Genomic DNA, 23,356 nt, shown 5'->3' with positions numbered 1-23,356 from the left:
GCAATTATCTTGGCATCTGTGTTTAGCAAAGGTGGATCTCTCCTAATAAGCAATGTAACAATTACAGCAATCCAGCAATTGAGCTAAGATTTTTCTTTGGCTTTGGATATTCACAGAAATTACTTTGGGAGTTTCCATGCTGTTTATATCCTTTCTCCCTAATAGCCAGGTAAGCAAGTTGATTATTTCTCTGATTACAGTAGGGCAAAAACCCTTATGTTTCTGTCTTCCTTGAATACAACCAAGTTCTGCTCAGAAAGGAACTTTCTAGAATATTATTTAGAGGACACTCAATTACTTTTGAGCAGTTCTCCCTCACTGCATCTCTGTTGCAGTCTCAGGTACCTCCTGATACCCATCTCATGCAGCATGTGAGCTGTACCAACCTATCTGTCCCCCATTTCCCTTTAAAATCAGGTTTGTAAGTACACCTAATTCCTTCCTTCAGATTTTACACATAAATTCAAAGCTATTGGTTGTCTGCACACACACTATGATGGTGACTACTACTCATCCCTGAAGTAGGGAAGGAATCTCCACTCTCGAGAGGTATTGCCATGCTGATTTCGGGGGCACTAGGTGGGCATGTGTGTGCACGTGGCTAATTACTCACATGCTGCATGGGTTTTTTACCCACACATTTAGAATGTTTTTTGTTATGGTGAGTTTTTATTCTTTGACGTATGAAGAGAACAAAAATTCTTACAATGCAAGAAGAGAACAGCAAAGCAAGCTTACAAAAAAACCCTAAACATCATGTTCCTAAGTAATAGCAAGTAAAAATCAGAATTCAGCAGACTATGCTAATGTCGTAAGTTCTTGCCTTGATTCTAATGGACGAATAGCTAGTAAATAGTTAACTGAATCATTTAATTGAATCACTAAATACCAGTGCACTGTATGAAAGAAAATTATTTAATAGCCTTTTATAAAGTCTACAGCGTGGTTCACTATTGTACTTGATGATGGGAAAGAGAAAATACCATATCCAAAAAATCCCAGTACACTGTGAAAGCCTTTTTCCACGTGGTGCCAGGTCACACGTACATTGTTGTCCTCTAAGCGTTTCTTGTACAACAGCCCTTCATCCCTGAGCACATCATGCTCACAGGTGACAATACAGGTGTCAGGGAGGGAACAAACAACAGCATCCTCTGCCAGCAGTGGGGAGAACCAGGGCTCAAACAGTTCTTGCACTTCTTCGTGGACTTGAGGTAAAAACAAAGTGGGGAGTGGTCGTTTATAGCCCGGTTTAAATACGTCTGGGATAAGATCTGGATTTATCCATTTCCTATATTCCAAATTTATACTCTCAGGAACATGAGAACCAGCCAAAATTGGTTCCTTCAGAGAGCAATCCTTATCCAGGTATTTGAGAATAAAATGGACTGTGCGCTCCTGGGACAGGAAGGCAACAGCAGCATTTTTCTGGTAAGATGGCAGATTGAAGTTCAGTGCTTGGAGAAATGGATAGATCAGCACCTGGGCACAGATCTTTGTGATGTCTGTCCTATGCCCTAGCTCTTGGCAAACGCTGGCAGTGTATGTGCCCCCTACGCTGTCCCCACAAACAATAATCCGAGCGGGATCCACCCCGTAGGTCTCTGCGGTCTTCAGGAAGTGCACAGTAGCAGTGAGACATTCCAGAGTTTGGGCTGGATACTTGTGCTCAGGTGCTAAATGATACCTGAGAGGTAGAAAAGGCTGGTGTTACACATTGCTGAGTATCTCATCTGAAATACATCCCATGCAGTTGCAAAAACTCCCACAAATCAATATTAATTATATCACTAATTATATCTAGTTTAAAGTTTTACATGCTGAAGCAAACCAGAACAACTTTCCCTCCATTTCCTTCTCAAAACCAATTCCTCCCAATTTAATCCCTTAATAATAAACTTTTTCATGGAAGAATTTGTTGATGGAAGAATTTGTTGGAAATTAAGATTTCTTTATACCATCACCTCTTTTCCATAATCAAAACATCTTTAAAAGGAAGCAGTGGTCCATGCTGGTTTTTAAAAATACTAAATTTTAGACTCGCTATTTACTCTTTAATATCATCCCAGATGATTTTAAATATTCCCCTCAAATATTAAAATCTGCTATTTGGCTTATAATTTCTTATTACCAAACAAAGGTAATGGTTTCTGTGGTGATAGTGATGTACAATGAACAAACCTGTAACTCTAACCCTGGATCGTATTTCCACTGCCATTCCATGGCACATGCTTGCTCCCACATAGCAGCAGTGTGGGGAAGACAGCATTAGAGCTCAGTTTCTTTTCTTATATTCAAAGAAATGTAAGTTCAGGGGTGTGGGGGAAGCAGGGGGAAAGCCACAGAATTCTCTAACTCTGGGATTAGCACTGCTTGTATCTCACTTACCCAACAGACACAACCACTGAATCAGATTTTCTGGCTATGTACCGGCATATTCTTTCATAACTTCCTGAAGAACAAATGTTTTTGATGTAATTAACATCTTAGAAAACGTCAGTCTGTGGATACAAAAATGCTGTTAGCAAGGAATTTTCCTGCTTCTTCTAAACCGCGGGATACTTTTCTCTCTCACAGAAGATATTCGCAGAGTTTATAAATCATGAACACCTGCGACCTTGCTGAGCTTTGTTTCTAGTACAGTAGAAAAATATTTTGACAATGGATATTTTAGGATTTTAGCCAATCACCCCCAAGGGGTGGCTGATCCTTTGTCCAATTAGACTATGAAGAAAAAAGTCTATAGAAGAGCTTGTAAAATAATTAAATAAATCACTCTTGCTGCACAATTCCTGCTGTTGGATTTCTCTCCTCCTCACTACGGCTGCAGGATACGGTGATATTTACTACAGTAATATCAGTCAGTATTGTCCCTTTTATGACATATTACCATGATTGCTTGTGGGCCCCTTGCCTATTTAGTGAGTACCCAAATTTTCTTTAGGATAGAAATAATCAAGACTTTTGGTCATCAGGACTTACTGTGTAGTTCATACATCTAGAGAGATCATTAGTCTGTGTGGAAAATAAGGAATTATTGTGATTATTACTATTAGAGAATGGGCAGTGGTTTTAAACTGAGAGAGGATGTGGATGCTAAAAGGCTGGCAGAGAAGTTGTCTAGCTTTCTACAGCCGCCTGTGAAAGTCTCCTTTCTCATGCAAACTAGCTGGGAAACAGTTTGAGATTTTGTAAACTATTTCACAGGTGCAGGCTGTTTGTGTCTTTGTTTTCCACACTGGGAAAAATATTTTGAAAATGGGTGTCAGAGCATTTGCATGTAAGGAACACATTTTTATTATGAGGGTGGGGAGGCCCTGGCAAAGGTTGTCCAGAGAAGCTGTGGCTGCCCCATCCCTGGAAGTGTCCAAGGCCAGGCTGGATGGGGCTTGGAGCAACCTGGGATAATGGAAGGTGTCCCTGCCCATGGCAGGGGGTGGAACAAGATTATATTTACAGTCACTTCCACCCAAACCATTTTATGATCCTAATGGTTCTATGATAAAGAGTGCTATATCCTATAAAAAATAATTTAAATACTAAATAAGTGCAGATTAGAGGGTTTCAAAAGTAAAAATAAGCACTAAGTGCTTTCTATCTCCAGTCTCTCAAACTAAACTTCAATCACTTCCTGGGGTCAGGAGTTTTTAAAAATAGGCAGTTAACAATGCTAAATAGTCACATTTTCTCTTTCAATTCCTTACTGATGCTTCCGAAAATGCCGCATCCTCCATGGAAGAAGATGACTCCTCTCCGTTTGCTTGCAGATGGTTCTCTTGGGAGGTAAATCCTCACAGGTACCCCATCAAAATGCAGATCTTTAATGAAGAGCTGGGAATCCCGGCATGCCGGGAGTCCTTCCGTGATCAGCCTGATAAATGTGTGCTCCCCAACAATACCCAAGTGGTTTAAGTTCTTTGCCTAAATAGATATAACAGGAAAAATGAGAAATTACTATAGGGAATACAAGTCTTCCCACACTGTAAAGGCTACAACCTACTTTTTCCTACACTGTCTCTAGGATAATTGGGTTGGTTATTTGCTAGTTTTTAGGATTCCCACAAATAACTGTCTTTGGGATTTCAGTTAAGAACATGAAAATTTACATCTTCATGATTGCAGGAAGAATGCTGTAATACTTGTTCCATTAAATGTCTTATATAAGTACCTTCTTGTTCCTGTGATCTGGATTTACCACAAGTAACAACAGGCATTTGCTCAGGTGGAATCTGGGAGGCCTGAGGCTCCTTTCTTATGAGTGAATAGAAAGAGGCATTTCCTGAGGATGGTTCCAACTCAGGGTGTGTTAAATCATGCTCTGGAGGTGTCTTTTCATCTCCATGGGTTATAAACTGTACTTCAGATGCCTCAGGTATAATATTTAAGGTTAGGTGAGATGAAAATGTCCCTCTCGTGACAGGATTATCATACTGGGGGAAAAAAGACTCAGGCCAGTCCGTGGGCAAGACTGGGTGACTTGATGCTGTTGGGTCACCTCCCTGCCATGGGGTCAGTGAGAACAAGCTGTAAGGAAATCATTGTGTCTATAATCATTACTGAGGGGCTGCTGGCCCAAATGAGGAACTGATGAAAATGGTTCTGAATCTTATCTTCTCCATCAGTGAAACCACTGCCTTTTTCAAGATGTCACAGCTATTCATAAATTACTCTGCAGTCAGTTTTTTATGTCTAATCAGCAAAAAAACAAATATTCTGAAGACAGGGAAGGTTTGTTAGATGTGTCAAAACATTTCCTTATCCAAGGCCAGTCAACTGCTGATAAGTAAGACAGTGTAAAGATCACACTGAAATCCTCCTCTACTTCAAACACGTTGCAATGGATGTATTTCCTGCTAAAATAACATTTCCTATTACATGGTGACTTAAATGCTCTTCTGGACTACTGCAGTTCACTCTTCTGGAATGACGATAATCATCACAAGCTATTTGCAAACTGTATTGTTCTTTTCTAAGCCACAGAAGTCTCTGTATCAATTGCTTACAAACTAAAGGCCAGCTCTGCTTGTGTAAATTGTTTCTTTCAACCTGTGTACCACAGATCCTTTCATCCTAATAATCTACACCAGTCTGCAATAAACAAGGTGGGTGAGGAGTAATAAAAGAAACCACCATGAGCCATGGAAGAGAGAGAAAATCAGTTGGAAACCAAGGTGGGAATCCAGAGATAATTTGGAGCTTTTTCATAACACTGTGCCACAAATGCAAGCAGTGCTTGGGGTGGTTTAAGGGATGAATGGATGGCCACAGTTCTTGCCTTACATTTGAAAAAGTACATTTTTAGGTATCACGGCAAAGGGGAAAACTACTATAAGACCCAAGGCAATGGTGGCAGAAAGCACAGGGTGAATCTAATCTTTTCCAAACAGCAATTTTCAAAACTCTCATGACTCTTAAGTCAGTCCTTCTGTCGGAGTTAAGGTTTTGGAATGTCTGAAGTTGGCAGAATTGCTATTTAATCCCATTTGAATTTTCTAACAGCTTTCAGTTTATACAGGGCTTTCAGATGACAGTAATATATATGAGAAACTTGCCATCAGAGCATCATATCTAAATATCCTCTTTCCTTGCCTTGTCTTAGGAGTTCCTGACATCACAAAGGCATCTCCAAATTCAGGGAAAACTGTCACGAAGGAGAAGTGGGAATTTGGTATGTACTTTGTTGAAAAACTTCTTAATCAATAGTTAGGAAATACTTCAGAACCTATAGCAATACATTAAAAACCTAAAAGGTTCGACTATTTCTAGACAGATGTGATCAGTGTTAGTAGGTGAAATGTATTACATAAACCAGGTCCAAAAATGCGCATATGTGTATGAAAAAGAGCATGTCAGCTTTTCTTGTGAAACAGGGTCTTTGAAAAACTATTTGCTGAAACACCTAAATTCTGGCACAAACTGTCTTTTTATGTGGAAGATCATATGGGGACCAGATTTTTACTTTTAAATAATTATGAAATCACAAAAGCAGCAAAACCCACTCAATTTGAGCTTCATGGACTTTAGGACTGCATCAGACAGTCTGTCAGTCACTCTGAAGTGTGCTCTTCCAACCACTGTAATTATCAACAGAACTTCGTATCATGGTGCAACATGCACAGTTAGTCTGAACACAGATCTGTCTGAGTAGTTTAAAACAAAAGCCAGGAGGCTTCTTCTCATCTCTTCCATTTGAGATGGTCATTGATCTCTTTATGACAGGGGATGTGGACAGATGCTGTAGGAGCATAATTTGTGTACCTTCTGGCTGAAGGTACACACTTATCTGGTGCTGCAGCTTTTCTAAGACATACTGCAAGTAAGGTAGAAGAAAAGAGGAAAAGACTGTTTTGTGGAAAAAGAGGTTTTTATAGGAGCATACAGTACAGACACATTACTGGCACAGTGATGCCACAGATTGATGGCACAGGAAGAGCAGCATTCATCAGGATGAACAGGATAAGTTAATAGCACACGTGTCATACACAAAGCATTATGCACTTAATAAGAAACCTGTAAAGTCCTTACTGTGAGGGCTGCTCCTCTGAGCAAAAACATAAACCAGAAATTCACCCAAAGTATCAGCAGATGCCTAAAGGCTTTTGAAAGAAAAATAGGTATTGAGTGGATTCAATGCTTAGCAAGTGGTGAAACGCTTCTTAAAAACTATTCAGAAAAAGGAAGCTGAAGCTTAGGGAATGTATTATCAAAGAAGAGAGGATATGCACATATGCCATAACAGACACTTAAAAGCTGTGAAAATGGGTTAAAAGTATCACCTGAAAGAATCTTTTCACCCACCAAGTAGGGAAATTAAAGGATTTAATAACAATGTCATAATATTACAGTTGTATTATTATATTAAGTTTATATATGACATAACACAAAGAGCAGTATGTGATATGCAAGGACAGCAGCCTCTTCTTTCACGGCAGAAAGGGCTGAAAGGTACCACTGGAGAATCGGGGACAACCACTGAATCTGGTGAATGCTGCTGTGCAAGTTCAAGCAACCCACCTAAGTCTTTAATAGATGGTAATGGCCCTAATCACCTCTCAGGACGTGGGCCCGAGTTCCTGTGTTCTTTCTGTATAACTGGAGATTAGAGAATTGAGGTGAGCTCCATACAAACATCAGAGAAACCACTCCAGTTTTCCCGCGGGCTTTCTTTTGACATGTTGCGTGCCAGACGTGACAGGGCTTAGGCTGCTCCTACATGCTGCTGTTGCCTACTTTGAAAGCTTTTTGGGCAAAAGCTGTTACTTTCTGTGATGGCAAAGCCTTCAGCACAGTGAGTCTGGCTTATGGGTACTTAGATATATCTAAGTGATAACAGGTCTAAACCTGCTTTGGCAGGATGTTCAATTAGATGACTTCTGGAGGTGTCTTCCAGCCTACCTGGTTCTATGATATCTAATTAAGACTCAATAATTCACTGCAGAATAAGAACAGAAACAAGGATAAGAAAATTACTGCAGATAGCTCAGAATTTAGGAAATTGCCTTACATATATCAGAGCGCACTGAGATATAAAAATTTGGGTTATATTCATGTAAATGATATCCACAGTCCTCCTGTCATCCACACGACCAGTCATTTCACTACAGAAATATACAATTGCAGCATAAAAATGGATATCTCAGTATTAAAAGAACTCACCTCATCCTGGCTGCTTTATATATGGTAATAGAAACCAAATCAACTTTTGGCTTTTAATTCTGTATTACTGTGTGCTTCCCATTACATGTAGTTGAAATATTTAAATGCATATCTTCATACTCAAGTTTTAACTTTCTTGAAAATCCCAGTATCCCAGAGCGTGATAAACTCACCAGAATTTCCATCAGAGTGTACATACAGTGATAAAAGCGGAGCTTTGCTGGCTGGTCAACATCAGGAGGAATCTCTGCCTTGAAGAAATTATGATCAGTTGCAATTAAAACCAGCAATACAAAAGCAACTAAAATTCCTGCTATTAAAACCAGAATATAATAGGATTCCATTTTTCTTTGGTGGGAATAATTAGACACTGTTTGATATGATTCTGTCAGTATTTATATCCTCCAGACTGATTCCACAGAGAAGTTATTTGCATACCAAATTCCCCATGCCCTCCTCCTCCAGGCAGGGCTGACAGGTGCTGGAAGCCTGCAAACATCCGGCTCTGACAACTGCACATTGGCATGATCCAAGCTCCTATGTAGCACAATCACTTCCATGAAACACCATTCATTTGTATATTCCAAATTGCAAATGGGCTTTATTTTTCATCTGCTTTATGGGCCTGAAAAGTTCTCTGGGATGTTTTTCAAGTGTACTGGTGAGTGTAATAGTACCACCCTACCTAAGAGCCTATGGAAGAGTGGCTGTGCTGGACTCTGGTCTCCATGGTCAGGAATTGTAGTGGTTCTGCTCTTGGAATAGGTCTGAAGGATGATTCCAAGGCTTTTTGCTTAGTGCTGATCTTTTCCCCTGCTCACTCACTGAGGCAGACAGCTGGCCAGAACAGTTAGAACAGGCATTCTGAACTAAATCTGAAGGAATTTTGCTTTTGGAGATCCACATAGACCTGTCAGTTATTTGGTGGCTCCCACCCTGAGTGTGCAACAAGGGGCTCTGGGCTCACCAATGGTGCAGTGCTAGCACAGGGAAACTTCTCCTTGACTTGGAGAATTTTGGCCCTAACCCTCTGTGCTGATTCTTTCTAAAGAAAGGATTTTGGTATCTTTACAACTCAATATTTTGCTGTGTTTTCTAAGACAACTCTGCGTTATCCATGGTTGTAATTCAGGTGTTATCAGAGCATACAGTATCTAAAAGTTTGTACCAAAGGAGGTGATGACAGTGAAGGAATGAGGAAATATTCCATGTATGTCTGTCTACCATGTGACTAGACAAAATTTGTTTGGGTAACATTAAAAAGCAAACAAGCATTAGCTCAGCTTGACATAAGCAATACAACCTGTGCTTATCCCCTAAACAGTGAAACATTTCTTTATCCCCACTAATCTCCATGATTCTCCATTTAAAAACCCTAATAAAAGCTTGTAATCATGGCCATAGAAGAGAAATAACTCCTTTTTATGAGCCATAGGATTCTGCATTTGGCTAACTAACCTGTAGTGTATTCTCTCAGAAAGTGAGATCTTCCCTGGAGAGAGGCGAGTCCTTTCTGCTTGTTCTTACACACTTTAAAAAACTAGACAAAATATATCTGCTTAGAAAAATCCCATTTATACAAAATATACATTACAGGAAAGAGCAAGAAACTTCAATGTGAATTAGTCAGTGGGGTAAAAAAATATTTAGCTGTGTGGAATGAGTAAACAAGATGAGTCATAAGGGATAAAGTACTGGATGATAAGACTGACCAAACTGGATTCTTAAGAGAATAGGCCTAATCCTTTACCTCAGTGGGGGTCAGCAAGTACAGATGATTGAATTATGTGGTTTAAAATTTAGATAGATAGATAGATAGATAGATAGATAGATAGACAGACAGACAGATAGAAAAGGTGTTAAGGATAAGAGGATCATGAAATCCATGTAAGTTATAACATAGAGCTCTCAGCTTAATTCAGCAGGCCTGGACGTTGTCATCACAGTCATCTTTCCAATTCTGATGCAAATAAATTGACTAAGCTGGAGAATAATTGATCTCTTCCATTGCTGAGGTGCAGGACACTTCACTGAGACCCTCCCAACCCTACTCCATCCAGACCTGTGGGGGTACACTAACTTGAATGATTTTTAAAAAAACAAAACGAAACAACATAAATTAAAGCAAAAATTAAGGCTACTTTTATATTCTGAGAAGTAATATCTAGGTGGGGGTTTATTGATTTTAGTGTGATCTTATTTCCCCACATCAGTTAATACATCTGATCCATCCTAGCCTCCCAACCAAAACCGTTTGCCTTTGACACCACCATTCTCTTCCTAACATTCCTCTTCTTTTTGACTTTCTTTGGTGCCAAGTTTGAAGAAACTTTGGACAGAGGCCCTGAATTGTAGATGCTGAAGAGGCTAGCAGAGAAATTTTCCACCTTTTGCAGTCTCCTGTGAAAGTCTCTGTTCTCATGCAAACTAGCTGAGAGATGGTTTGCTATTTTGTAAATGGTCTGCAGGTGCTGGGTGTTGTGAGAATGCAGTGGGTATTGTTTTGGTTCGTTGAGAATAATATTTTGAGAATGGGAACTATTTCTCTCAACCAGTCATTTTGGTGGGAGGTTAATCAATAGGCCAGTCATGTCATTTCTCTAATGTGAATCATGCCATAAAAGGATGGGTTTTTGGCATTAAAGGGTTGGCCTCGACCATCTTCTCTGACCTGAATTTGTGTTGTTCTTCGCGCCGTCCCTGCGGACAACAGCGACACTGAATTATTTCACCTCAGGACGTATTAGTGAACCACTCACTCTGAAAAGAAGTTACAGCTGCATGTAAGGAATTCTTTTAAAAAGACATTATTAGAAGGAATTCAGGGAATATTTTATCCTGAGATTTCCCTCCTAAGCTAGTTTACAAGTTTCCAGTGCAAACTTGTTACAGGCATTAGCTTGCTGTTCAGTTTTTGTCAAAATCAATGTCACACTGGTTTAGTAGGATTTCAGGACTTTTCTCTAATTTTGAGAGCTTTAATGGCATAATTCTTCTGTTTCCCCAGTTCCTTGTATGTCTTAGAAGTTTTGGCAGGACTGAGGAGTTAGTCAGAAGGAATGGGTAAATATTGACTGGCCTAAAAGTGAGTAAAGGCACCAAAGAGAAGGTAAGATGAGTCAATCAGGTTAACAAACATGGTCACTCCGTTCCTGTTCACGTGGTATTTTTGCACTGTTCTCTCTTCCAATAGGAAGAAGGTGCTTAAGAGATTGAGAGATCTGGCTTCTAATCAGAGATAGGCGAGGAAAACCAAGGGCAGCTACGACAAATGACAAACTCTAACATGTACTAAAACAACTCAGCAAGTGGAACAAGTACCACATTGGTGATGTTGCAGCCTTTTGAGTTCCAGAGAACCCCTGTGTGCACTGTGGAAACTTCTGCTTATAAAGAGAATTATTTTTAAACATCCTGAATCTAGAAAGGGATGTCACCTAGAATTTAGAATTACTCAGTAAGACATTTTTATATCTTTACTCATGACACTGCTTTGTTGTAAGACCCTGGGAAAGCCCTAAGACATCCAAATGCAGCTTTTTGTAAAAGGCCTGACACAGAGTCTTTGCTGTCAGGCTGGAAGTTAACCAGAAACCAGGTTCCTTTGAGCTTAGTCCATGGCAAAACTCCACTTAGAAGGCAACAGTATCAGACTCTTAATACTTAATAGCATATAGAAGGACAGTGTGAAATCACAGAACCCTTGGGACAAATTTCAAACGGAAAATGTGAACACAAGGGAAGAATGAAATCAAGAAGCACAAAAATTTAGCTCTTGATTTATCCAAATCTGACAGCAGTACTTCATCTAACAAAAAACAGATCAGCTTGGCAAAAGGTTTTCCTTTTTTAAAGGAGGATTTATTCCGTGATCATGATTGATTGTCTATGATCAAGAACCCTGCACTGATGTAAAAAAATGGTATTACTTGACACTGTAGTCACACAGACTTTTCATTGTGTAACTGCTGCTCTTCGTTCCCAGGTTTGCACTGCATATATCTGACTGGGGGTTTTTAAGTTGAAAACAGGGAACTGTTAGCCCAAATGGCTTTCAGACGTGCCTCAAGCATGGGTTTAATTTCCAGCTCATTTTCCTTTCAAAAGTTCTTGCAGTTTAGCATCCTCATTTGCACAAACAGCCTTCCAAGGCTGGTAGGAACTTGGCTGCATAGGCTCTATGAACACAGTTCTGCCTATAATTACAGGTGTAACATGAATTGTGAGCATTCAGACACTGCCTGAGCCTCTTCATAGATCCAGGTAACATCGTTCTGCAAAAATGGAGCTTTGTCATATAAGTGATGTATAGATGAGTGTATCATCATGTATAGATGTATAGAGAGTGTATCAACTTGTTTTGGAGGTAAATGTGCTTTTCACTGCTGTTTTTTTCCTTCAAGCCGTGGCAAGTCAGAAAAGATGGGTTTCTATGACTCTCATTGAGAATATGAGTAAATCTACACTAAGTACAGTCCAAAAGCTGCACAAGTACAAGCCCAGAAATCTAAACCAACAAATGGAAGCCAAAATTGGCTTGAGTTACCACTGAAATACATTACATAGAATCATAGAATATCCCAAGTTAGAACACATCCATAAGGATCATCAAAGTCCAACTCCTGGCCCTGCACAGGACCACCCCAAGAATCCCACTGTGTGCCAGACAGCCTGACTACCTTCTTGCTCTTGTAAACTGGAATAAAAAAAGTGCCTTGAAAATGGCTTAAGAACAGTTGTTGTGTTGGATTGTTTTTTCAGTTTATACTTTGTTGTGAATGTCTGTGTAGGAAACAAATGATTCAGTACTGTGCAACTGCCAAAAATGCAAAATTAATTCTGAAGCTGATGCAATTTTACAGAATTAACAGGCCTGCTTATGGAATGTTTCAGGGCACTGGTTTAGGACTTCTGAGTGGAAACATGGTTGGGATTCACTTCAGGACAACTTTGAACTGATAATTAGAGAGAACTGCTGTGATGTGACAGATCCTTGTTACCCTTACAAAGGTATGTGCTGAGTGTCCATTTGCATCTGGAGTATTGAAAACACTTTGGATAATCAGCCCTACATGAAAGTGTAGTTTAGGGAGTTCTCATTAACAGAGATGGACTTTGTGAATAGAAGTTCATGTTGGTTTTGTAAAGGTGAGAGTTTGCAAGAAAGAATGCAGTGGTTACTGTACAACAATCAGATGAAATCCCGGAATATTCCTTTTTTTCTACTTTTCAGAGTGGAACTGCAATTAAAAGGGACCAACCTCTAAAGTTCTAATGTTCTTACATATAGGATGTGTAGTATTTAAAACTATTTGACTTTTTGGTTGAATTAGGTGAATTTTAAAATAACTTGCACATAGTTTTTATTTACTACATGCAAGATGCACTAACTTCAGTGTTACTATAAATCTGCTTCTGCTTCTTGCTTTTGTAGATTTGTACAATGTAGCATCTACAAGTTTCCACTGCTTAAGGAGAATCTAAAGTAATAAAGAAGTAAAATAATTCATACTTTATTGAAATTTGAAGAGCAGGTTAGGAAAATATTAAAGATCTAAAACTGTCTTTTAAATTCCAATCCAAATTTGGTAGCAACTTTGTACATAGGTCAGTCATAATGAATTTTAAAAATTGCTTCAAACATTTAGATTATCATTCAAGATGGAAATAGATACATGAAATAAATATTCACAAGATTGGTCCATTCCCATTGTCTTTAAAGGATCTGCAAATGTTTTACATTAATAATGATTTTCTTTTAAATCTAAACAAGTTAACTGTGTAATACTGATGAGTTTTCTATTTTAAATGTGTCTGTGGTGCTTTAAGCATAAAGAGACTGAACTCAGGAATCAAAAAGCCAAACATACTTTGATGGAGTTCATATCCTTTCATTTTCAACACTGCTCCTTATTTCCATACCAGAAACTTGTCATATTTGTTCCCAGTCCAGACACTGAATCATTTCTGTTTAAACCAGACACTGGGCTCTCTGGGTAATTTCTCTCTCCCCTCCAGAGCTGTTGGACTGAGAGGAAAATTGTAATGCCAGGTGCCTCTCCGAGCTGCATTTCTAGAGGTATTACTGTAAAAACACAGCGAGGTGCTAAACGCTGCCAACAGCCCATGGAAATTCTCTGGTTGTTTCAGATGCAGCTGAGTTAGGGAACACTCACTTATTCTGACAGTATGTGCAGACAGTTTCCAGTTAGGGTGCTTCATCTTCTCTTCAAAACCATCTCTCCTGACACTTTGTGATTATGCAGTGACAGTCATATGGCTTACATCATATGAGGTAACCTGGCAGTTAAAGGTAAAAATTGTGCAAGTTTCTCTTCTCAATTTTATTTCCTTTTTTCTTTCCCTTAAAACTTTCGCAGAACTTTTAACAGAGCTGAAATTCAAGGATTTAGGTATTTTTCATATTTTGTATTTAAAAACCTATGTGTGATATAGCTGTTGAATATGGGGGGCACCAGAAACTTGGCTGCCCTTCTTTTCACAAACAAAAAAACCCCTGAACATTGTCCTCACATGGCCACTTCGAACATCTGTTTTCAAAAATACTTGTTTGATTCCAAAGAAAAAACTTGAGTTCATTTTTAAGGGGATTCAGCTTCCAAACTCGCCTCTCTCTCTCACAGATGCTTAGACTCAAACTTCCATTGAGGTGGTGTTTTAGCAACTATAGATGTGAAGTAGTTTGAGAATGTCTTTAAACGCAATTTCCCCTTAATTCCAGTGTTTACCTCTAGATGGCTTCCCAGGATAGTGCATCTGGCTCCAGACCTGAGCAAACGTGTGGACTGGATTAATTTTGATAAATCCTAATGATACCTGCAGATATAAACCCGAATTTCTTTCCAGCCCGGCTGTGAAGACAACACTGTGAGGTTTGATATCCTTGAGGTCTTTTGACATCCTCAAAGCTTTGCATTATAGATTATTTCTGATTGCTGCCACAGCTCCTGGCTGGGCATGAGTGTGCAGTTAGAGCCTCCTCAGAAAAGGTTAATCTGTACAACTGAAATCATAACTTACCTGTCTAAAGCTTGACAGTGCAAACAGCCAGGCCGGGGGACCTGCCATAATACACTTTGCCCTTTCCCGTTACAAAAGAGTTTGAAGTGCTATGGAGGCCTTGTGGGGTTCCAACTATGCCCTTATCACTGGACAAAAAAGTGTTGGAAGAAACCACCCTTCGTTGAAGGGTGAGTCTCCCTCTGTCATTCAGAGCCTGCCTTTTTCACTGCCCACTGCTAAATCCCCAGTTTTCAGCAGTGCAAGCATCTTCCAGCATGGAAAATCCATGAGGTGTCATGTTGTCCAGAAAAACACGGGTCTCTATGTTGATGGTAGCAGCCTAGGCTGGGTTCAGCTGCCAGTCTAGGGCTGAAAGAAGCTTTACTCTCCACGCCAGCTGATCTTGGGCAAGCAGCTCTCTGTCAAGATCTCCGTGTGGCAGAGATGGCTCCCTTGAACTCAGCCTCAGCCCTGACTCTTCCTGCACCTGGTTTTCCCTGGGCTCAGGTCAGACCAGGGCACCCTTCTGGTGCGGGTAGGTGAGGGAGGAGGCAGGGGCTGCCTGGCTTGGTGACAGAGCACTTTGGTTCCTGCAGAGAGCCCAGCGTGGCACAAGCCCGGTGTGGCATGAGCCCAGTGTGGCATGCAGTGAGCCCAAGGCAGCATGAAGAGAGCCCAGGGCAACAAGGAGCAAGCCCAATGGGGCCTGTAGTGAGCCCAGTGTGGCATGCGCCCAGCGTGGCATGCAGTGAACCCAACGCGATATGCAGTGAGCCCACCGTGGCGCACAGTTAGCCCAGCGTAGCATGCAACAAGTCCAACATAGCATGAGCCCAGCATGCCCACAGCAAGCTCAGTGTGCCCGCAGTTTGCCCCCCATGCCCGCAGGTGACCCAGGGTGTACCCGCAGGTCGCCCAGGGTACCCGCAGCTGACCCAGTGTACCCGCAGCACGCCCAGCACGCCTGCAGCAAGCCCAGTGTGCTCACAGCATGCCCACGGTCCCTGCAGCTGGCCCAAGGTCTCCGCAGCTGGCCCAGGGTGCCCGCAGGTGGCCCCGCTGGCCGCGCTGGCAGCGCCCGCCGAGCCGCAGCGAGTTCGTGGCGCGGCGGCGGCCGGCGGGGGAGGGCAGAGCAGCAGCCACTCCCAGGAACAGTAGTGAAATCGCCCCGACACTTTAACTGTCAATCAGGATTAATGGGGTATAAAAGCTCCCCAGCGCCGCGGCCCTGAGCGGCAGAGACGGCAATAGGCAGAAATGACTAAGAGCCAGAGCTGAACTAGTGCACGGCGTAATTCCTGCTCTGTGATCAGACACTCCAAGTGAAAAAACCGGGAGAGGGGGCAGAGAGAGGCGGTGATCAGCTCAACCTTTGCAGCCGGCTCAGGACAGAACGTCTATAGATATTTATAGATATTAAAACAAAAACAACAACCTCACCCTGAATAGAGCCTTTCTTAAAAAGAAGGTCCTGGCAATTCTGTCTTATTTAAGCAATTTCCTGAGTCTAAGAATAGAAATGAGCTGCCTGGAAGGCACTGCAGGCTGAAATTTGGAGACATAGGCTGCTTTATTTTATTTTTCCAAATATAAAAACCTTTCCTTTGGATCCTGGATTTTTATGTGGGTCTTTGCAGCGGAGGGATGTATGGCTACTTTTAATTTTACTCTTTTTTTCTCTCTCTTTTAATTAAAAAAAAAGCTCTCCAGTTAAAAAGCAAGGAAACCGTTTTACCTGCATGTGGCAATCCCAGAGGACACCGATCAAGAAACAGGGGAGTGACTTGGTCTTCTGCACTACTTTACTCCTACATTCTTTTTTTTTTAGGGGGAGAGAAGGATTTTTCCAGTCCAAGAACCTCTTGCCCCCAAGTTTTGGAAGGGGGTTGAAGACTTGTCACCCATCTGGGGGTGCATGAAGGGTATTGCTTTTCGTTCTCTGTCAGCTTGGTTTTGTGGAGGTTTGGAAGAGAACTTTGCCTGGGAGAAGAGGATGATCTGGAAGTGGCTGGGCGCCCTGCTGCTGTTCCCGGTGCAGATGGTGTATCTGATGGTGAAAGCTGCCGTGTGCCTGGTGCTGCCACCCAAGCTGCGAGACCTGTCCCAGGAGAACGTGCTGGTCACCGGCGGGGGCCGAGGCATCGGCCGGCACCTGGCCCGGGAATTCGCCAGGAGAGGAGCCAGGAAGGTGAGCAGGGAGGGGAGGGGAGCGTCCACCTGCTGCTCTGCCAGGGAGCCCTGTTCCCTCACCTCTAGGTGGGATTGGTGGGATCACTTGGAAAAGGTGAGAGAGGCTCTCATTTTGCAGAACTGAGTTGTTACATCAATTATATTTCAGAAGTTGCCCACTCCTCCATCCCTGCACCCTGCCTTTCCCTATCTCATCCGTGAAAATGCGATGGTTAGAAAGGTCCCCCTCGTGAATCCCCCTCTGCTGACAAAGGAGAGGTTTTCGCCTCAGCCAGGTTTCCTGTGACAAGGGAAGGAGAGCTGAGCAATTCTCATGCATGGAGCCAGTGCTCACTTCCATTGCTGTTTCCTGGGCTTCTTCCTGGCAGTCCTGGTCATGGGGATCATGTACAGAGAGCCCCTCATCTATCAGGATCATATCCAGGTGTATCACCCCAGAGGAGAGGGGCAGGTGGTTCTGGGATGGTGGGGAGAAGCATTCCCTTTCACCCTGATGGGCTTCCATTTGTGAAATTAATTTCTTGTGCTTCCTGAAGTCCCTTGTATTTCACTTTTGGGCAGCCCAGAGCTGTTCAAATGGAAGATGAATGAGAACCTAGCAAGAGCAGCACAGCTTGAGTGGGAGCTGTAGGATTATTTGCACGTTTCCTTTAGGAGAGCAGCTGAGAGTGGTCTGTCTGCACAGGAGCCCAGAAGTGCCAGCGTAGCTGGTGGGTCCATTCTCTTGCTCAGGAACTGGTGGTTTACCTTGAAACTTTGTGGTTTGTAAGTACAGGTATGTCCCTATGTGTGATTCAGTCAGGGGATACAGGAACACACATCCCTGAAATGAGTCTTGGGATGGAAAGTTTCATCTCCCCCTTTATTGGTAATTGAGGGGAGGACTGGTGAAATTAGACAGCTGCACAAATACTTCTCTGTGTGAGAGGATGAATGAGAGTAAATAGAGAAGAAAGAAGAGGAAAAATACAGAATGAGAGGCTATTTAAAGAAAAAAATTTGGATTTAGTTCAGGATAGTGTTTTGTCACTTCCTTACACATGCATTACAGTTTTCTCTGTGTGGTACAGAGCTATTCTGGCATGTAACTCGGAGGTGTAAAATATGTCAGCATTGAACTTTGATGTTTGTCTGTGTTTGTGTTTAAACACCATGTTGAGATTTACACATTCTGGGAGTCAGAGCAAACAAGTTGACTGACCTTTGGACCCAAGCAATTTGCTGAAAGTGTATTTATATTATCTCTTGGAATACCACGCTTCATTATTTATTTATTTAGGGCGGCTGGTTGCTATGCTGAGCTCTGGCATTAAAGTGCCACCATTTCTACAGCACATTTAAGAGCTGTTTTGCTGCAGTTGAGCTGGGAGCTGAACAATGGCCCTGAGGAGCCAGGGGACAGGGGCCAAAAAGAGACAGGGCTGTTTGAGAGAGAGCTGAGGATGGAATTACTGTAAACAGACACAGACTGTAGTCTATCTGTCTGTCCTATCTACAAAATCTCTATGTATTGTACAAGGAAAAAATAAATGAGAATAATTATTGGGAACCTTTGTACTTATGATGTTCTGAAACACTCTGTGTTGCTAGTTATTGGTTACAACTTTGGGGTGTTTTTCCTTTTGGGATGTTTTCATGTGTGTCATCAAGGTGTTTAAGTCTTTGCATGGACTCAATTTGAATTAGATTTTCTTTTCAGTTACATCATGGTATCCAGTCAGTCAAATATGGAACTCAGCAAGTTCTGATCCCCCTGGTAGTGGCACTGCCTGTCAGCCTGTGATGAGAACACCAAAGTTGGCATATTCTCCTTAGCAGTTTTAATGCCAATTTTACCTACATGTGGTAGTTTGCATTCCCTTTGCTCTGAGATTTCATTTCTTTCCTGCTTCTGTGCTCAACCCTACATTTGTGGATTTTATGCAGTCTCCATGTACCGTACACAACCTTCTGCTTGGCACTCCTCTTCAATTTTACACTTTGCCTTTGACAATCAAAAAGAAATGAAAAAGGCTTGCAATGTCTAGCAAGTCATCTTTTGATAAGGCTTGTGAAAATTGACTGGTTTTCTCTTTTTACACTCTTAACAGTTTTACAATAATATGCAAAGCTTGAATTACTGATCATAATAAATAACTTAGAACAGATTCTGATTATCAGATGGTGTAGACACCATATTCCAGGTTTAGAAAAAGGCTGCCAGCAAAGACGTGGAATTCTGGGGCCAAGCCCAGCGTGCCATGGAGGTGGTTGGCAGCAGTGCCGCGGGTTCACGTTCTGGTGGAGGGTGTGCAGCGTGTCCTGACCAAGTGCTCCCAGCGCCTGCGCACACAGACATAGTGGCGGGGTTTTGGAGGTAGGCGGCGATATATAACCATATTTTTGAGATTAGAATCTTCAGAAAGATAAGTTAGTTGGGACTGTGAGCATATGAAACTTCTCTGGTAATAGACTGGATGGGATTTCATCTTACACTCAGTTTCAGAGGCCGGTTTTGTTGCTCACAAGTGAGATGTATTGGAGCCGTTTTCACGCAAGGTGGCAAATGTTGTATCTCACAAGATTATGAATTGTCACATCTGCAACTCCTCTACTGTCAAATTTGATCTTGCATTTAAAGCTATGAAGATGACAAGAAATAAATCCCAAAAGGGTTTATGCGAATAGAAATACAGTGTCTTCTGCTTGACTGATGAGCATGGAGACTAAAATTCTCAATCTAATGGAATGGAAGTCTCTTGGGCAAGATCTTGTAAATCCATACTGATTCTCATTCTTTACCCCCATTGCTCTGCCATTGTTCCTCAAATGTGGCTTGGATAGATAAATGTCTAGGAGACATTTACTTCTCAGGTGATGTTTCTTTTCTCACAGTTGTTCATTGGCCTCTCCAAAGAAATGGCCAATAAGGGCACAAAGCAGTGCCAGTTCTACTTGCAGTTTCAGAAGTGTATGTTCTGTTTTTTTCAATTAAGACTGCCAGCAATTTTTAGGCCATGAGAGACTTTAATAATCAGATCATCCCTGTTCAGGTGTACACTGACAAGTCAAAGGATCCATACTCCATTTGTAATTTCAAGTAGTTGTCAAGAACTACTTGGTCCTGGGAGGCACTGTGTATTGAAATGCTTCCTGGAGCACTTCTGGAAAAAGCCAAGAGCATGTAAATGAGCTGTATGCAGAGATGAAGTGGTTACAGATGATCCAGGACATGTTAGTATTATTATGAGGGATGAACAGCACTGACTTTTCTCCGGAAGTGCTCAAGTGTTGTAATCCAACTTGCCAGAGATGTGTCCAGATTCATAAGTGCTGGCTGAGAAGCTACTTTGCTGTGGCTGAATTGCTGGAGAAATTAACTTTCTGCTTTCAGTTCCTTCTTGGTTGCTTGCAAAATTCAAAATTCTCACTGTTGCTTGCTTTAGCTCTTGAGGATTTGACTGTACCTTAAAAGTATTTGGTCAATGGAGCATCACCTCTGCCTCAGTCTCACACTGGTAGCTCTCTCAAGGCCCATAGCTGTTGATACTCTAGTGAGCCAGAATGGCAGGGAATGTCTATGTTAATGAAATGGGAGAAGGAGAGACTTTTATGAGTTTATGATTTAATGCCTATGAAATAAAAATCCACTTCCAAAGCCTAATGGTGTTTTGCAAAGACTGTACTGTATAATCCAGTTAATATTGGGAAGACTGGCCCCTTTGAACAGTATTTCTTGTGTTGGAGAACAACCCTCTGCAGATGTGAACAGTCAGGGGGTGTAGGGACTGAATGGGTTCATTCACTGCTCAGTAGAGTGGGAAACTGCTCCTGGTTTCCTCAAAGCCATTTGCTTTTCCTACAGAAGTTTCATTATAGTGCCTTTGCCAGGGAATTGTCAGCTGTGATTCTGATGGTCTCTAGTGAAAAACTTTTGATTCCTATGTCTTTTGTATGTCTTGCTCTTTGATAGGTTTTCATCTAGAAAACCTTGATCTCTAAAAATTTTCCTTGTCATTTTAATTTACTTTGTTCACAGATTATCTAATTTGAGGTGTGATTGAACAGGAAGGGGATGCTTGATTCATAGGCATTCTGCATTGTTAAATGTCAACAAAACCTAATAAAAGTAACTGAAAAAGATGTTAATGATAGGACAGAAACAGATTCCCCCACTCTAATATGTAATTTAGTATTCTTGTTTATCTGACAGTGACTTTGGAAGAGTTTCTTGGGCCTTTCCAAAAAAGCCTAACAACCCTGAAATCTCAGCTGTTTTTTCCATCAGTATTTTCCCAACATTTTCCAAAGTCAGACCTCAGTGTCTGCATTTTTGAAGATTTCTTGTCATTTGGTTGTGCTGTCCTCTTTCAGTTCAGTGGCAACTGGGGAGTACCAAGGATGAGAGCTGTGCAAGTCCACACTGCTGCTGGAACCTGGAGCTTCCCTCAGTGTTCCATTTTCTCCAGCAGAACTGAAAACCTCAGAGGAACTACAAGTGCTTGAAAGCCTTGTATAATTGGAGGGGTTTAGCTCTGTGAGATTTGAGGCTATTTTGTGTTTAGGCTGAGAGTATTGGAGAGAGGTTACGTAAAAAAATGTTAGCAGGTCTTAGAATTTAGCCTTGTATTCCCAGTAATGGAAAATTTGGCAAGTTTTGAAATGAGTTTATCAATGGCACACTCCTCCCACACAAACTGCATCTGTAGGCCTACGAATATTTCACTTTGGTCTTTATGAATCACGTTGACATATTATTTCACAGAATATTCTGAGTTAGAAGGGACCCCACAAGGATCATTGAGTCCAACTCTTAAGTGAAGGGCCCCTATATTATTGTCCTGATTTGTATGAATTAGTATATATCTTCTAAAAGCTTTATAACACATACCAATACTATATGATCAAGGATTAACTGCACTGTGACTAGACTGGATATTACATTAATACCAATCTCCTGAAGTGAGGGCAAAAGACAGCCACTGCTACTGTCCTGCACCTCTTTTTGAGGTGCAGGACAAAAGCTATAAGTGTCTGCCATGGATTTAGTAAGAGTTCTTATTCCAAAATGACTTAAAATACTGGTCACTCTCAAACATTCATCTCTGGTTGCACTTTCAGGGCCTGTAGAAGACTCTAACTAAACTGCACTGGAGAGTATCTCTTGCCTGGCATCAAATTCCTGGCACACAGGAATGGAAATGTGCCCCAGACTTCATCCAGAAGGGCTGTAGTGTTCCAAACCTGGAAACCTTTCTTTTGTAATGTACAAAGATGTATAATTCCTGACCATGTGCTGGGGGAGTGGGGAAGGGATGGGAAGGCATGAGATCTCTGCAGGAATCCCAGCAAGCCCTTCTGCGTCTGTCAGCTTTAAAATCCATTGTGCTGGGCCAGTTGTCAAGGAGACACTTTTGTTCTGCAAGTAATAACTGATTTCTGACACATTCATTCCTTCTCAGCTCAGAACATGACTAGACCTGATCTGGCCACCCCAGAGAAGATTAGTCCTGATAGAAGGAAAAGAACTGGTTTAAAATTACATGCTTTCAGAGGTGAGAGGACCTGATTTTCCTCAGAATCTGATTAATCACCATGTACTTGTTTTTAACAGGCATCATGACCTAACGTAATGAAGTCAGAAAGCCTTTAAAATTAATTTTGTAAAAGAAATGGATGCAGTTCTGATGTACATTACCCAGTGCAATATACCAATGTGGTGCACTGTGTTAAGGTGGCCTGGTGGATAATAATTTTTAAAAGACTCAGTGTAAAATTTTTACATATATATATATTTAGATTTCAATGCTAATACAGTTGTTACCAGGTGAGCATCTGTGCCCATTCTGAGTGCTTTTCTTCCCCTGTGGTGGTACCACAGTGACATACAACCTATGTGTCTAATGGCTTTCTCTGCAGTCATTTTGAAATGCAAAAAAGTAAGCAACCATTTGGAAAAAGCAATCTGACATTATGTGAAAAAGATAATGTAATCTAAAAGGAAAGCGCACATTTTCTATGCTGTAGATATTTTAGTGCAATGAGAATATTTACCTGTAGTGCAAATATCAGGCTGTAGGTGATTAATCTCCTGTTGTGTGTGTGGTTAGAAAAAAACCACCATAGGAATGCAGCAGCTTCGGGGATATGTTAAATGATGGTTACTTTAATCTTTCTTAAATTTAAGCACTTAATCTTACAGTGAACTATTAGAGCATGTCACAACTTATCAGCAACCAGAAGTACGTGAGAAGAACTGAGGAGTGAATGTTTTTCCATGTCATGCAAAATAATACATTAATTTGAAACTTTTGGTAAACTATAAGAGCACAGATCTGATTGAGTGGCTTTATGGTCTCCAGAAAGGCTTTATTTCTCCAAAGATTATATCCTGATGGCAGCTTTATTTAATGGCTTCCTGTTGGCAGCTCCCTACTTTGTTGATTGGATTTAAGGATGGGCAGAAGAGACCTTGTTTGGAGTCCCAGGCTGCGATGGCATGAAGCCT

The 23,356-nt window shown here is 41.3% G+C and overlaps 2 protein-coding genes across 8 annotated transcripts in view; one reads left to right on the top strand and one right to left on the bottom strand.

Annotated features, from left to right (window-relative positions):
• Positions 1 to 671: 671 nt before the first annotated feature.
• Positions 672 to 15,756, bottom strand: LOC138121457 (arylacetamide deacetylase-like 3). Of its 5 annotated transcripts, none has more exons than XM_069034988.1 (5): positions 14,698 to 15,756; positions 7,830 to 7,907; positions 3,705 to 3,921; positions 2,389 to 2,452; positions 672 to 1,687 (listed from the first exon to the last, which is right to left on the bottom strand). In XM_069034988.1, exons 1-5 carry the CDS (start codon positions 14,743 to 14,745, stop codon positions 916 to 918), a joined length of 1,179 nt encoding a protein of 392 aa, XP_068891089.1. In that variant the 5' UTR covers positions 14,746 to 15,756; the 3' UTR covers positions 672 to 915. The 5 variants fall into 5 exon arrangements, with proteins under 5 accessions (XP_068891089.1, XP_068891091.1, XP_068891092.1 ...); XM_069034990.1 differs by lacking the exon at positions 14,698 to 15,756 and adding an exon at positions 9,115 to 9,780; XM_069034991.1 differs by lacking the exon at positions 14,698 to 15,756 and adding an exon at positions 9,115 to 9,780 and having other exon boundaries at positions 7,830 to 7,903.
• Positions 15,757 to 15,908: 152 nt separating this feature from the next.
• Positions 15,909 to 23,356, top strand: part of DHRS3 (dehydrogenase/reductase 3) — a 31,071-nt gene continuing 23,623 nt past the window's right edge. For 2 of the 3 annotated variants that reach the window (XM_069035188.1, XM_069035186.1), the window contains exon 1: positions 15,909 to 16,867. In XM_069035188.1, the coding sequence (XP_068891289.1) occupies positions 16,595 to 16,867 (273 nt within the window). In that variant the 5' untranslated portion in view covers positions 15,909 to 16,594. The remainder of the gene's footprint in view (positions 16,868 to 23,356) is intronic. The other variant, XM_069035187.1, reaches the window with a different exon arrangement.

The sequence above is a fragment of the Aphelocoma coerulescens genome, chromosome 21 (genome assembly GCF_041296385.1).
Source record: "Aphelocoma coerulescens isolate FSJ_1873_10779 chromosome 21, UR_Acoe_1.0, whole genome shotgun sequence".
Taxonomy (NCBI): Eukaryota; Metazoa; Chordata; class Aves; order Passeriformes; family Corvidae; genus Aphelocoma; species Aphelocoma coerulescens.
The sequence above is the reverse complement of the archived record's forward strand: the minus strand, read 5'-3'. Positions and strand labels throughout refer to the sequence as shown.